We start from the raw sequence: 14,132 nt of genomic DNA, 5'->3' as shown, positions 1-14,132 counted from the left end.
CCAAAATTCTAGCGGGGAACACAGGCAGCAACCTTTTTGACCTTGGCCATAGCAACTTCTCACTCGACACGTCACCCGAGGCAAGGGAAACAAAGCAAAATGAACTATTGGTGCTTCAGCAAAATAAAAAGCTTCTCTTCTGCACAGCAAAGGAAATAATCAACAAAACTCAAAGGCAGCCTACACAACGGGAGCAGATTTGCAAATGACATATCGGATAACGGGTTAGTATCCAAAATCGATAAAGAACTTACCAACCTCAACACCCAAAAAACAAAGAATCCAAGTAAGAAATGAGCAGAAGAGCGACATTTTTCCAAAGAAGACATCCAGATGGCAAACAGACACACGAAAAGATGCTCAACATCATTCATCATCAGGGAAATACAAATCATCAGCACAATGAGGTACCACCTCACATCTGTCAGAATGGCTAAAATTAAGTAACACAGGGGCGCCTGGGTGGCTCAGTCAGTTAAGCATCCGACTTCGGCTCAGGTCATGAACTCACGGTTCATGGGTTCAAGCCCCGCATCGGGCTCTGCGCTGACAGCTCGGAGCCTGGAGCCTGCTTCTGATTCTGTTATCTCCCTCTCTCTCTCTGCCCCTCCCCTGCTCATGCTGTCTCTGTCTCTCAAAAATAAATAAATGCAAAAAAAAATTATTTTAATTAACACAAGAAACAACAGGTGTTGACAACGATGAGGAGAAACGGGAACCCTCTTGCACTGCTGGTGGGAATGCAAATCGGTGCAGCCACTCTGGAGAATAGTATGGAGGTTCCTCAAAAAGTTAAAAATAGGACGACCCTATGGCCCAGCAATTGCACTACTAGGTTATTTACCCAAAGGATACAAAAATACAGATTCAAAGAGGTACATGCACCCTGATGTTTACAGCAGCATTATCAATAATAGCCAAACTATGGAAAGCGCCCAAATGTCCATCAACTGATGAATGGGCAAAGACGATGTGGTATATATACACAATGGAATACTACTCAGCCATCAAAAAGAAGGAAATCTTGCCATTTGGAAGAACATGGATGGAGCTAGAGTGTATTATGCTAAGTGAGAAAAAGACAAACACCATATGATTTCACTCACACGTGTAATTTAAGAAACAAATGAACATATGGGGTGGGGGGAAGAGAGGGAAACAAACCACAAGAGATCTCTAAACAATAAAGAACAAAGGTGATGGAGGCAGGTGGGTGGGGGATGGGCTAGATGGGTATTAAGGAGAACACCTGTTTTGATGAGCACTAGGTGTTGTATATTAAGTGATGAACCACTGAATTCTACTCTTAAAACCAATAATGCACTGTATATTAACTAACCAGAATTTAAATAAAAATCTGAAGGAAAAAATGAGAAATTTTTGAAAATTAAAAAAATAAACAAACAAACAAACAAACTGGAGGGGCACCCGGGTGGTTCAGTGGGTTGAACGTCTGACTTCAGCTCAGGTCATGATCTCGCGGTTCAGGAGTTCAAGCCCCGCATCAGGTTCTCTACTGTCAGCACAGAGCCCACTTCAGATCCTCTGTCCCCCTCTCTCTACCCCTTCCCCGCTTACACTCTAGCAAAAATAAAATAAAAATAAAAGATAAAATAAACTGGAGACTACCATGTTAAAACACTAGCCCTGCTTTCTACAGTGTCCAGTCAAAACTCAATCACATCAACCAATCTCTGAGGAATATGAAGTTACACGGTCAGAGCTACCTAATCTTTTCAAATGTGCCAAACATAATAACCTAATGTTAAAACCTAGTGATTTTAAGATACATTTGACCAGAAATCTGACCCACACAGGCAATAATCTGAATTCCCATTAGCACATCTGTAAGCACTACATGATGGAACAGAATCCAGGCTTCATCTGTGCCTCAGAAGGGGATTTAAAAAAATAAAAATAAAAACAAAAACAAAAACAGCTCTGAATTGTCACTTTGGGGAAAAAACTGTACTTGTTAAGATTCAAATGTAATCTCCCCCAGTGTAACTCCAAACTTTTTGTCAATTTGTTTGGCTTTGCTTTCTCTACCAAAATTACACAGACACTAAAATAAAGCCTCCAGATTTGTTCTCTGCTACTGGCCTCCACTTCTTCCCAAACATTTTATAAAGGCTGGCCTACCACTAGTTAGGAAATTACCTCCGAAAGCTTCCACCCCACCTTTTTTTCTAAACTCCTATGGCCATAAATTGGGGAGAGGGGGGTGTGGATTTGTAGTCTAGACCTCTTGACACAAATTAGGAATTGAAGAGGAATCATCTCCTTTCTTTTTTTTCAAGTTTATTTTTATTTATTTTGAGAGAGAGAAAGAGAATCCCAAGCAGGCTCCCCACTGTCAGCGCCGAGCCGGACATGGGGCTCAATCTCACAACGGTGAGAACATCATCTGGGCCAAAATCTAGAGTCGGATACTTCACCGAATGAGCCACCCAGGAGCCCCATCTTTTTTTAAATGAGAATTTTCCATCAATTCCCTCCCTTCAGCCAGCTTTGTAACCACTACCAGAAAATTCTTATCATCCTCAAACTCTGCCATCCACCTGTGCTGCTCCTTTCTGTTCCCATGGAGAATATCACCCTAACTTTGTAAAGACCTGACCTCTCAGTCTCATCCTCTGCTTAAAAGCCTGACTTCCCATCTCAAAATAAAAGTACCATATAATACCTAAAAAGGCCACGCTCTCCGTCACCTAGCCAGCCTGTCACCTCTTTCAACTCTCCAGTCTCCTCTCTTTCTTCTCTTTCCCTCCACTCCCTGGTCACACCTTTACACTTACTTTCTGCCTGGAAATTCTGTTGAGGGGCTTTCTCAAATGTTACCTTCCCTTGCCCTCCACCTCCCATGTAAAACTAAACTTCCAACCCCCTATCCCCCTAACAAACTTTCTACTTATTTTGTTAACCAGCATCCCCAATGTTCCAGGAATGCAGGAATTTATCTGTTTCCTTCACTGCTGTATCCTCAAGGTCTAAAAGAGCGCAAGTTAGGTAGCAGAGAGTTCAGTAAACATTTGTCAATGAAGAGTCATTCACTTGACAGACACTTGCTGGGTACCTGGTCCGGGCCGGGTTTGTTAAGGCAAATAAGACACTGGCAAAGCTTTTAATGCACCCGATGGAGAAATGCAACACAAAACTGTGCATTGCAGGACCGCAAACTTAAAGCCACGGGCAGGTCACAGACACGCCCAAAGCTCAGAGGAAGAGGCCTGGGCTTCGCCTTTCTGGGGCCGGTCCAACTTCCCACGGCGCAGTTCTCCACGGACCGATCCCGGAGGGTCTCCTCTAGACCCCCGAGAGAAGCGGAGCGCACTCGCCCTCCCCAGGCCTGAGAGGTTGCTAGTCCAGAGCCGCAACTTCCAGGCTCTTCACTCCAGATACACGATTTAATAAAACAAATTTAAAAGCCTCTGCTCTTCAGCCACCGCCCCTTCCTCTCTGCCCCGCGGTGCATTCCCCCACGGCGGTCCGGAGCTGAACCCCGCTCGGACCTGCCTGCACGGACCCACAAGCACGCCCGACTTCCGCGGCCCAGACCTGTTCCCGACGTCCCGTTCGGCTCCTCTCTGCGCCTGCGCGAGTCAACCCACGTGGGTTCGGGAGAAGTTGGCCGCGCGGCGGAGGCTGAACACGCCCCCCGCGTGAGGCTGGCTTCTGATTGGCTGCCTGTCGCTGGCCTGGCCCGGTTGGAGCCGCCTGCGGCTGCGCCTCTAAAGGCGCTGCCAGTCGAGTCTTGTGCTACTGCTTCCTGCTCTTGGCCGCCTCCGCTCAGTCTCTGGAATCCTTGCAACCCCGCCGGCATGTCTCAGGTATAGCGCGTGCCTAGCCTGGCTGCCAAGGTGCGGCGGGGCTAGAAACTGGGGGGGGTCGAGGGGGGTACTATCCCGTAAGCAGAACTCCGCAGAGTCTTTCCCGTCCCGGCCCCGCTGTGCCTCCTGGACCAGTGCCCAGCTCTGACTCTTTGCACAGAGCTTTGTGAGCGGAACTTTCCAGGTTTGGACTTAGCTACCCACCGGTAACTGCTGGGAAGTTGCCCGTGGGGTGGACTCCGCGGTGAGGCAGGAACAGGAGTTGGAGAAGAGGGTCCTAAGGAGAAAGGTGGCAGGTAGAGGGTTGCATGGATTGAAGGAGCAAGGGGACCGAGTTCCCTATCCGGAAGGTCAGGGCAAGAGTAGGGAAGCCATGCAGAATGGGAAAGCAAGGAAGTGGTTGTTAACAGTTTAGAGGTCAGGGGGCTCAGGGGCCGAGTGTCCAACGTACGAGAAGGGGAGAGGTGACCCAGAGGCCTTTCCCTCCTTGGAATGTAGCCTCTTTTCTGAGACCGAGCTGTGTGGAATGACCTCTGACTCATCACCTCTCTCCAATTGGAACACCAGGAGAGAGGTCGGCGCTGGACGCCTGGTCCCAGGCGGGGAGGGGTCCAATGGCCTCTGGCCAGCCGCACTCAAAGCTGTACCCATCTCAGCTGTTTCAAACACGCTGTGCTAGTCCTATCCACAAGTCGAGGCTTTACTGGGACCCCGGCCTGGCCCAGGGGTGGTCAGGCAGTTGGCCACGCTGCTTTTTCAATGAAGTGAATGCCTACTGCAGGCACTCCTAACTTTCCTCCTTCACCGCTGTGTTTCTAGCACCTGATAAATAGTGAGAGCATCCAGTACATAGTTGTCCATCGAATGGGTGAACCAATGTCCTTCCCTTCCTTGTTTTGCTGAATCTTTCTGGCTTCCCTCTTGGGGAGATGAGAAGACACAGTGCTTTTCCTCAGGGGCATCTCAGGAGTGCTGCCTTTCCAACCTGTCTCTCCCCATTACTGAGCTCTATTTAGGCCTTTCCTCTCCCCCACGTTTAGGCTGAGTTTGACAAAGCTGCTGAGGATGTTAAGCACCTCAAGACCAAGCCAGCAGATGATGAGATGTTGTTCATCTACGGCCACTACAAACAAGCAACTGTGGGTGACATAAACACAGGTATGCTGAGATGAGCTTGGGAAGGCCCCGCGTCAAAGCAGGCTCAGCAGCCTTGATGGGTGCTGGAGCTCTTCTAATCTGTGGGAACTGCACTCTCAAAACCGCCCGAAGCCCTACTCTTCACGTGGGACATGGTAATAGTTCATGGGGCTCCCCCCACTCCTCACGAAGATCACATTCCTGAATGGGACTCACCAGACCCTGCACTGTTCTCAGTGGCTCAGGTCACAGAATTCAAACCCGAGTTTGGGGAGGACTTTACGGGGTGTCACCAGCATTTTGCATCTACTTGGGAAGAAGCAAAGACCCCAGCTTGGAAGAGACTTGGTCTCAACTCAGTAGTAGCTTTGTTGAACCACGCTGCTTCAGTAACATGCCTCCCCAGACAGTCAGGACGGAAGTCAGAGCACTTGGCAGCCTGGTATCGGGAGCAGAGAAGCAGCTGGCTTCCTGTGGCAGGTCAGAAGCCGTTTTGCTGACCACAGCCCTGATGACCATTTCTCGCCTATCAAAAAATCTTGGTACAGATTTTGAGGCCATAGTCTAGACTACCATAGTCTGAAGACAGCCTTTCCCCCCTTGGATGGTTTTTATTCCTCCCCTAAGTCCCTGAAACCCAGATGTGTACTGAGGCAACAGCACGATTCACTCTATGCAAGGGCTCAGAGGCGGTGGCCATGGCAGCCCAGAAGGAGGTCACCCCCTTGTCTGTTCAGGAGGGTGGCATGGCCCCCAGTTCCACTGCAGTTGGGGTGGAGGGTGGAGCAAGTCGGTGGCTGCCAGCCATCTGGAAGCAGGAGATGGTGCCCAGAGCTAAGGATCATGAGCAGCACCAAATCAAAGTTCACAGGAAGGGCTTAGCTGAGAGAGGTCTAGGGGCAAAGATGAGTTTTATGCTAGGTTTATAAATTCTCTATCCTCCAGGGAGAGGGGGGAAAGATGAAGTGGGGGTGGCCGGAGGGGCTGAGATGCTTTTCTGCCAGACAGGATTTTCACAGACACTGGCCTCTGCCCTTCTTTTGCAGGAGCACACATAGACTGGCTTGAGTAACTCTCACTTCCTGACTGCGGAGGCTTCGGCTCCTTCTAGGGCCGCACCGTCCAGATACAGTCACCACTAGCCACGTGTGGCCATCTAAATTTAAATTAGAAAGAGTTAAAAAAAAAAAAAATCCAAAGCTCAGTCCTCAGTCGCACAAGTCACCTATCAGGTGCCACAAGAGGCAGGTGGCCCTGAGTTAGTGCAAATGTATGTCTCCATCTGCACAAAAAGGGCTGTTGGAGTGCGCCCTCTGCAGGTGCACCTCCTGGTACCCCTGGGAATACCTCCCTGAAAGCACCTGCGGAGACTTGATGTTTCTCAGACACAGTGGTCCCGGCGGTGAGCACTGCCACTGCTACTTTTGCCTTTGCTCTCAGCATGGCAGTAAAATAGGTCAGCGGGGAGGTGGCGAGGGTGTTTCCCACGTGCAGCTGATGACAGGCCTGGGAGCATAAAATCATGGTATAACTTTAAGGATGCTTTGCCTTCGGGGGGAACAACTGCCCACAAATCATCAAGAATTAGACTAACAATTTGGTAGAAAAATGGGGCAAGGATATGAACAGACTGTTCACAGGAAGGGACTCCCAGAAAACTGACAGCAATAATAGCATGAAGGAGAAGAACCGGGTAGCTGAGAGCAGGGGTGGGAGGGAAACTTTATAGTAGCCCTCTTTATAGCATTCAGATTTTAAGCCATATAAATGGATGTAGTACTTGTTTAAAAAAAAAAAAATGTTTTTAAGTATGCCTTTTAAAAGAAATCTTGGAGGGGCACCTAGGCGGCTCAGTCAGTTGGGCGTCCGCCTTCGGCTCAGGTCATGATGTCACAGTTCGTGAGTTCGAGCCCCATGTCGGGCTCTGTGCTGACAGCTCAGAGCCTGGAGCCTGCTTCACATTCTGTGTCTCCCTCTCTCTCTGCCCCTTCCCTGCTCATGCTGTGTCTCTCTCTGTCTCAAAAATAAATAAACATTAAAAAAAATTTTTTTTAAATAAAAAGAAAAAAGAAATCTTAGAGTTGTTTAACTTTTAAAACAAAGACCATCTAGTAATGAAAAGTTTTCTTACTGTTTTCTTTAGATCATAAGTTTGGGTTTCTGTACATCTGGGTTTCTAAAGGCAGAACCCACTATGCTAGACCCATTTAACTCCATAACAGAGCCTGGAAGGAACAGATGAAGTGAAAGATGGCTTTCAGTGCAAGAACATCGATAATGTTCTCCATTAGAACTTGAAGCAGATCCGGGGCACCTGGGTGGCTCAGCCGGTTGAGGCTTGGACTTCAGTTCAGGTCGTGATCTCACGGTTCACGAGTTCAAGCCCTGTATCAGGTTGCCGTCTGCTCTCAGCGCAGAGCCTGCTTTAGATCCTCTGCCCCTGCCCCTCTCTGCCCCTCCCCCACGCACGCACACGCACTCTTTCAAAAATCAATAAAACATTTTAAAAAGGCTTGAAGCGGATCTAATGTCCTTTCTTCCCTTGTTTCAGAACGGCCTGGACTGTTGGATCTCAAAGGCAAGGCCAAGTGGGATGCCTGGAATCAGCTGAAAGGTGATTGTTCTCATCAGTTTCCCCGGTTTGTGAAGCCCAGTAATGAAACACTCTTCATTATGAAGTGTTAGGGGTGAGGAGAGAAAACAAAGTGGATGAGGCCCATGCTAGAAACCGGCCTAACCTAGCCAGAATGGAAAAAAACTGGGCCACCTACTTTTTCTTCTAATACCATGTATGCCTCCTCCAAGAGCACCATCTCTGCGCAATGGCATCATTGGGAGAGGAGGGGCTGGGGACCAGGTTACTGAGAAAAGGCTGGGAGGTAATTAGTTGGCCTGGGTTTTCCGTATATTCCCGCACCTTCCTCTCCCCGACAAGGCCGGGTAGTGACCCCCTACCCAAGCAGCCTTCCCCAGCTCCCCTCCAGCCAGAAAGGCACATAAAAGAAAGGAATGAGCTAATGCATGGCAGGCTGCTGGCACATCGTAGGCCCCTGAATGGAGCTATTATATGCTAAGCAACGGCAGCCAAGAAGGAGCCCGGCTCCGACTTAATCACGTGCCACCTGCAGCAGCAGGACCCACAAGTTGGCAGTGAAGTGCCTGCCAGCTTTTGTGTTCTTGCTAGCTCATTTCTGAATAAGCCCTCTGTCTTCCTGCAAATGGAAAACCCTTGAATTCAAAAAGGGCCAGAGTACAATAAATACACTCCTAGGATTTGCAAGGAACTGGGACAGGAATGCCCGTCTGACTGCCCGTTGTCACTGGGCATTTCTGTCCCAGTGTCCGTGTACTCTCCAATGCTCCAGAAAGCACTCGGATTCCCGGCGTATCTCCCCTTCGCCACAGAACCCAGGAAACTGGGTGTTACTGCTGAGGTCAGTGCCCTTTGGACCGCAGCACGAAGGCAAAACTTTGCCTCCTTCCACTCCATGAGCCAGCTGCTTTCACTCAGAGTTCATGAAACTTTACTCACAGCTTCCCTCTGGGGAGAAGAGGGCATCTGGCTTTGCTTTTTCATGGCCACATCTGGCAGATAAGAGCCCGGCAGAGGGCTACTTGATAGGCCAAAGCCAACCATGAGAGGAAGCAGGACGACTAAAGTCACTACAGCTCCCCGTGTTAGGCTTTCCTGCCTGTCCGGAGTGTCCAGCCTCTCTCCCCAGGCTCAGGTTGACCGCTCATTCCAGCAGTGGGGGACTCACATGGCCGGCAGGCCAATGACAAGCTTCAGGACAGCTGTATACACGTTATGGGTTCAGGGCTCTGTGGAGCATTCACCGTGGGCCAGGCGCCTTAAGTATTTCAGGCCAAGCCTGTGAGGTGCAGGTAGTGGAATCCCCACTTTACAAGGGAAACTGAGCCTCAGAGCATTAAAACTGGGGGCTGTCTAGGGCTCCAGTCTGCTGCTTTCCTACCGTGCTGCCTCTCTGACCAATAACCCTGTTGACTCCTTCCAGGGACTTCCAAGGAAGATGCCATGAAAGCTTACATCAACAAAGTAGAAGAGCTAAAGAAAAAATATGGAATATAAGGAACTGGATTTGGCTGCCGGCGATGCATTTCATCTAAACTGATAACAATGCCTTGTTTTTCTAATGCTGTGGATGACGAGAAATGATGAAAATAGCCCATTAACCTAGATCCTGAAGACTCTACAGGATACGGCCCTAACAGAGTAGGGGCTGAAATGGTTACTGACGTGCTCTGAGTAGTTTTTATCTGTAGATCAATTAAAAGTGCATTTGTTACTTTAAGTCTTTGGTAATCAGAGTTCTTGAAATCGCTTCCTCCGTTCTAATGGCTCTTCCTCACTTCCTTTTTCTAAAGATTTTGTCTGGAAGCGTTGGAGCTCAGCCTCCACTCTGCTAGGGTGCGAGGTAGGGGACCCACCTAGTCTAAGCCTGAAGTGCACACACCTCTGATGGGGAGGAAAAGAATTAGAGAAATCGCTTTTCCTAACTCCTTGTTCCTCCCCATTCCAGCCACATCAGTTGCATGCGCTGGCTGAGACTTCAGGCCGCAGGGACTGCCAGTCCTATGCTGGGGACATTGCTGGCCTCAAGCTCTGAGGAAAGCAGGGTTGACAAATATTTAAGGTTCGTCTGAGGTCCATCCAGTCCGTGGTTCCAGAGCAAATGAACAAGGTCAGAGGCCCCTGTCAGGAATGAACTATACCTGCCACGGGGCATCCACAGAGCCCCAGGCTCACGGGCAGCTGGGCGGGCATAACCGAGTCGGGTGGTGTGGGTGCTTAGCAGGGAAAAAAGGAGATCAGGACCCCGGAGGCCAGGGGTTAAGGTTACAGAGAAGAAAGGCTGGAGCTCGACCCTGGTGGGTGTAGGTTGCTGAAAAGAAAAAAAAGAGCTGGCAGGCCCTCACCAGATGTTCTACTCCACTCATTTCCACGGTCTTGCAAGGAAGGTTGGGGTTTCCCCATCATGCAGCTGTGGCTGCGGAGGCTGAAATCAAGAAGCTCCTCGAGGCCAAGCAGCTCTCCGTTCCCTCCAAAGCCTGTGCCCTGGTCTTAGACATGGTTCAGCCAGAAGAACAGGAGTTACAGTGACTTGCCCAAGGTCACTCCGCTGGTGACTAATCTGAGAGCCAGCATTCACGTGCACGTCTCCCTGGCTCAGGTGCCCGTACCACACAAGGTGGCCCCCCAGGCGTGACCCGTGCTGGAACGGCAAGGAGGGCAACTGTCTGATATGGCTGGAGTACGGCACGCCTTCGATGGAAAATGGGACTAGAGAGTGAGAAGTCTTGATAATGAAGTTGAAAAGTACAAAATTTGACCGTCATCAAATGTGATAGGCGGCTGCTGGGAAGGAGATGTGGTCAGAGGCGTTCCGTGAATCTGACTACATCAGTGGGTTTTGAGAACGGTGACCGTCCGGTTCCAGCCCAGCCTGCGCATGGAAAACTAGGCCCAGAAGCTCAGGGGTAGGCAGGAACCTGCTCCCCATGGGGTCAAAGTCCCAAAGCCTAGCCGTGCAACTGGAGCGAAGTGACTTCCTGAGTAAGGATGCCATTTAGGTGGAAGTCTCCCCTGGGCGCTAATGTGACTGAGGGCATGTGGGGCAGGAGGCCCACAGATCTGCTCTCCTCCCACCTGGTTGCCCTGCACCAGCCTGGTGGTGCCAGCCACCAAGGCCGCAGAACTCCCAGGCTTCCATGATCCCTGAGGGAGGCAGTAGGGAGCTATAGCCACACACCTATTATTATCTGGATTATCTGCTTTGATCAGTGTTTGGCTGCTTCTGGTGTAAACCAAAGGAAAAGCCACCCTGAATGGAGCCCAGGGCGTGGCTCTTGTCCACACAGACCTGGCTCCGGGCTCAGGCCCAGCACGCCTACCACGAGGGTGGGGGTCCGCGTGAGATGAAATTGTGTGAGAAAACTCCTGCCATAGAGCGGGTCCCCGGTGTGTGGCACTTCATCCGGAAGTTTTGTCCCGCCAGTCTGAAAACCACTCTTGTCCCTGGGAACGTCCCTCGCAAACAACGTCTGTCAGAGTCAAGGACCTAGCCCAGAAGCAAAAGGCCCGTCCGCCCACAACTGGCGCGGCCTCCAGTCACTGGCTGTCAGTTGTGAGAACCCGCAGGGCCAGCCTCCCACTCAGGTTGGTGAATTCAATCCTGCTTTGAAGTGGGCACCACACCTCAATGCTCTGTAATCGGGACTACTGGACCCATTATTGAGATGATGGAATTAAGGCCCAGGTGACGTGAATGGATCCAAACCCAGGAGTCTCTGTCCAGGAAGGCCCTGCTTGTCCCCTTCTGTCACATTCTCTCTCGTGGCCACTGGCTGCCACTCAGACCTGCATCTCCACTGTCGCTCAGAGGACAAGGGTGACACTTGCCTCACTGGGCTAGCAGAAGGTGCTAGGAAACGCCCCACCTGTGCCAGTCTTCCTGTGGAGTGGCTCAGGGAGGCAGGTCACATCTCCCAGGATAGAGCAGGGCCCCAGTGAAACATGCTTTTTTAAGCATCTCAGGTGATTCTGAGGCTCTGCGAGGTTTGGGGAGCCCTGAAGCACCCCCATCCCCACCCAGCCCCCCCCCCCCACACACACACACACTATAGAGTAGTGGTACTGATTTCTACCAAAGTAGCCAGTTGTGGTGTTCTGAGAACACGTCACCAGTGGGCTCAGGGGTCATGCCTGCTCCAATGGCTTCTGCGGAAGTCCATATACAGCCCGGGGAGGATTCACAGGGTGTCATTTGGGAACAAATGAGGAGGGCAGAGGAGCAGGGCAGGGCACCCAGTCTTTCCCTCTCCTCGGTGAGGCATCCACAGCTCCCCTGAGGTACTTCTTACCTCCAATCTGCCTCTGGCGACAGACTTACCCGTGAATCCCACTGCCATCTCTCAGGTGCCGGATCACGAATCTTCTTGGAGCCACATTTTCTTCATCTAGAAAATGGGCTGATAGAGTAAAGAACCTCACAATGCCCGGCAGACACAACTTCCTAGCAGCCCAGAGGCCTTTCCTAATGCATATCCTCACCCTTGATACTTCCTTCCCCATTATCCGGACAGGTCCTGGCCTAGAGCCACAGAAGGCTGTTCCCCACCTTGGCCAGGCTCCATTAAGTGGGAAGTTACTGCAAATGCAAGTAAGTGTAGGTTGTCTCAGGATGTTCTCCCTACACAAGAGTAATTCCAAAAGCCAAAAGCCTGGGAACCAGTGTCGAAGATCAATAAGGGACTTGCTCTGCCACTATATGCCTCAGTTTCTTCATCAATAAAATGAGGCTGAGCAGAAGGGCATTGTCTGGGATAAATAGGAAGGAAAGCCGTAGGAGGGGAAAGAGAAGGCACCGGAAATGCCTGCCTTGATGTGAGTCAGGCTGGGAAGTTGTGAGGGGGTGGTTTAAGTAGCCAGATGATTAAAGGTGTTGAAAATTAAATTACAGGTGTTTGGAGTTGAGGACAGGGCAGGAAGAATAACCAGCAGAGGCAGGCTTTAGCAGAGCTCTGCCTTTGGGGCCTGGGTCAAGGCAAGACAACGCCTCTGCCCTTGGCAGCTCCCAAGGAAGAGATCAGAATGTTTCCTCTCTTATTTATTTGTGTGATTCTGCATGACTTCTCTTTTGAAAGAACATGGGGTAGCTAAGAACAGACCAGAAAATAAGCAAAGCTCCCTCAGGAGTCTAGAGTTGAAAGACAGCTCAGGTGCCATCTTCGCCTCGAAAGATCTGTAAACCACAAACTGCAGGGCAACAGAGGTGCCCTGGGATGCCCTCTCTGCCTTCATCCAGAGAATCCACCCCCTGCTTTGCAACACCACCCCCACCACTGCCCTGCCTTGGATACAACTCAACCCTTGGAAGACCAGGAATTGGTCAACTGACAGCTTTTCCTTTTCTTTTTTTTTTTTTTGTAATTTTCTTTATAGTTTTTTTTTTTTTTTGAGAGAGAGAGCAAGCATGAGGGAGGGAGGGGCAGAGAGAGAGAGAGGGAGAGAGAGAATCCCAAGCAGGCTCTGCACTGTCAGCGTGGAGCCCAACGTGGGGCTCAAACTCACGAACAACGAGATCATGACCTGAGCCGAAATCAAGAGTCGAACACTTAACCTACTGAGCCACCCAGGTGCCCCAACCGATAGCTTTTTCTGAATGTTTTATGATTTGGGGTGAGTATCCTTGCTAAGTAATGAATGAACATAGCTCTAGACTACGGATATTTTCCTTTTGTATGTAGCTGTAAAGTCCGATAAAGTCTTTCCAGGGAAATTGGTGAGAAAGCAAGCATGTGGCACGGCACTGTGGGGAGGGGTAATCTCTGGGGCCCTTGACCCTGGCTGCTGGCCCCGGGCTGTCACCACCACTTGGATCTGCCAGCCACAGTGGGGCATGCAGCTGAGTACTGGGAGAGCTCCAGGCCTTTGAGAGTCTCCCTCCCCCCCGCGCCCCAGCATCCCACTTCGACAAAGACATTCTTGCCCTTGGGGGAAAAGAAGTTTTTTTTTAAATTCTGGCATCCAGAATTATGGGAGAATAAATTTCTATTGTTTTAAGCTACCTAGTTTATGTGATTTGTTGCAGGAACCCCAGGAAACTAATGTGCCTGCCCACTCTGTGTGGTTGCCTGTGGGCTGGTTCCCTCCACCGGCAGCCCTCTAGAAGTAAGACCCTGAAGGTCTTTGTCAAGTGCAAATGTGACACCATTACCTGGAGGACTCTCTTGCGAACACTCGGTTGGGTTCATCTGTGTTAGAGATCCAGGGCCTTAAAGCATGGGGGTTAGCAGTTTCATCATGAACAGGTAGAGCTTCAGTTGCTGCCCAGGTGACCACACTGAGAATTCACCCACCAGCCCCAGAGCATCGCCACTGAGTAGGAGAGGTGCCGAAAGAAAAGGAGGACTGCAAAGTGGGAGGGGTTTTGGAGAGGTGATTACCCCACCCTTCACACGGTTTTGCCTCAGTGTGGCCCTGCCAGTACATCAGGTCATATGTTGAGGAGGAAGGAGCCTGGGCTTTGCAGACAGATTTGAATTTGAATCGCGGTGTGACCACTTTTGTTCTTTGAGCAAGTTTCTTATCTTCTCCGAGCCTGAGATAGTTTGTGTATAAAATAGGATGATCTTGGGGCACCT

At 50.3% G+C, this 14,132-nt stretch overlaps 2 protein-coding genes across 9 annotated transcripts in view; one reads left to right on the top strand and one right to left on the bottom strand.

Annotated features, from left to right (window-relative positions):
• CC1H2orf76 (chromosome C1 C2orf76 homolog) overlaps window positions 1-12,291 on the bottom strand; it is a 69,468-nt gene extending 57,177 nt beyond the window's left edge. For 4 of the 8 annotated variants that reach the window (XM_053214912.1, XM_027055954.2, XM_027055951.2 and 1 more), the window contains exon 1: window positions 3,513-3,633. Coding sequence is in view for 2 of the 8 variants with exons in the window: in XM_053214911.1 (XP_053070886.1) it covers window positions 11,850-11,897 (48 nt within the window). In the remaining 6 variants the exon portion in view is untranslated. Of the gene's footprint in view, window positions 1-3,512; window positions 3,634-11,849 lie in introns of those variants that run through there. The other 4 variants (XM_053214911.1, XM_053214909.1, XM_053214910.1 and 1 more) reach the window with 4 other exon arrangements.
• On the top strand, window positions 3,682-9,280 carry DBI (diazepam binding inhibitor, acyl-CoA binding protein). The gene is made up of 4 exons (XM_027055961.2): window positions 3,682-3,830; window positions 4,871-4,988; window positions 7,519-7,581; window positions 8,984-9,280. The coding sequence occupies exons 1-4, from the start codon at window positions 3,822-3,824 to the stop codon at window positions 9,055-9,057; spliced, it is 264 nt and encodes an 87-aa protein (XP_026911762.1). The 5' UTR covers window positions 3,682-3,821; the 3' UTR covers window positions 9,058-9,280.
• Window positions 12,292-14,132: the final 1,841 nt, after the last annotated feature.

Source organism: Acinonyx jubatus, chromosome C1 (genome assembly GCF_027475565.1).
Source record: "Acinonyx jubatus isolate Ajub_Pintada_27869175 chromosome C1, VMU_Ajub_asm_v1.0, whole genome shotgun sequence".
Lineage (NCBI taxonomy): Eukaryota > Metazoa > Chordata > Mammalia > Carnivora > Felidae > Acinonyx > Acinonyx jubatus.
This window is presented reverse-complemented; position numbering and strand designations above follow the sequence as displayed.

What these genes read in the sequence shown, in the direction of transcription:
- DBI (XM_027055961.2), top strand. An exon ending in TGTGGGTGACATAAACACAG is followed by an intron (nt 4,989 to 7,518) that starts GTATGCTGAGAT and finishes CCCTTGTTTCAG; the next exon opens with AACGGCCTGGACTGTTGGAT. An exon ending in TGCCTGGAATCAGCTGAAAG is followed by an intron (nt 7,582 to 8,983) that starts GTGATTGTTCTC and finishes GACTCCTTCCAG; the next exon opens with GGACTTCCAAGGAAGATGCC.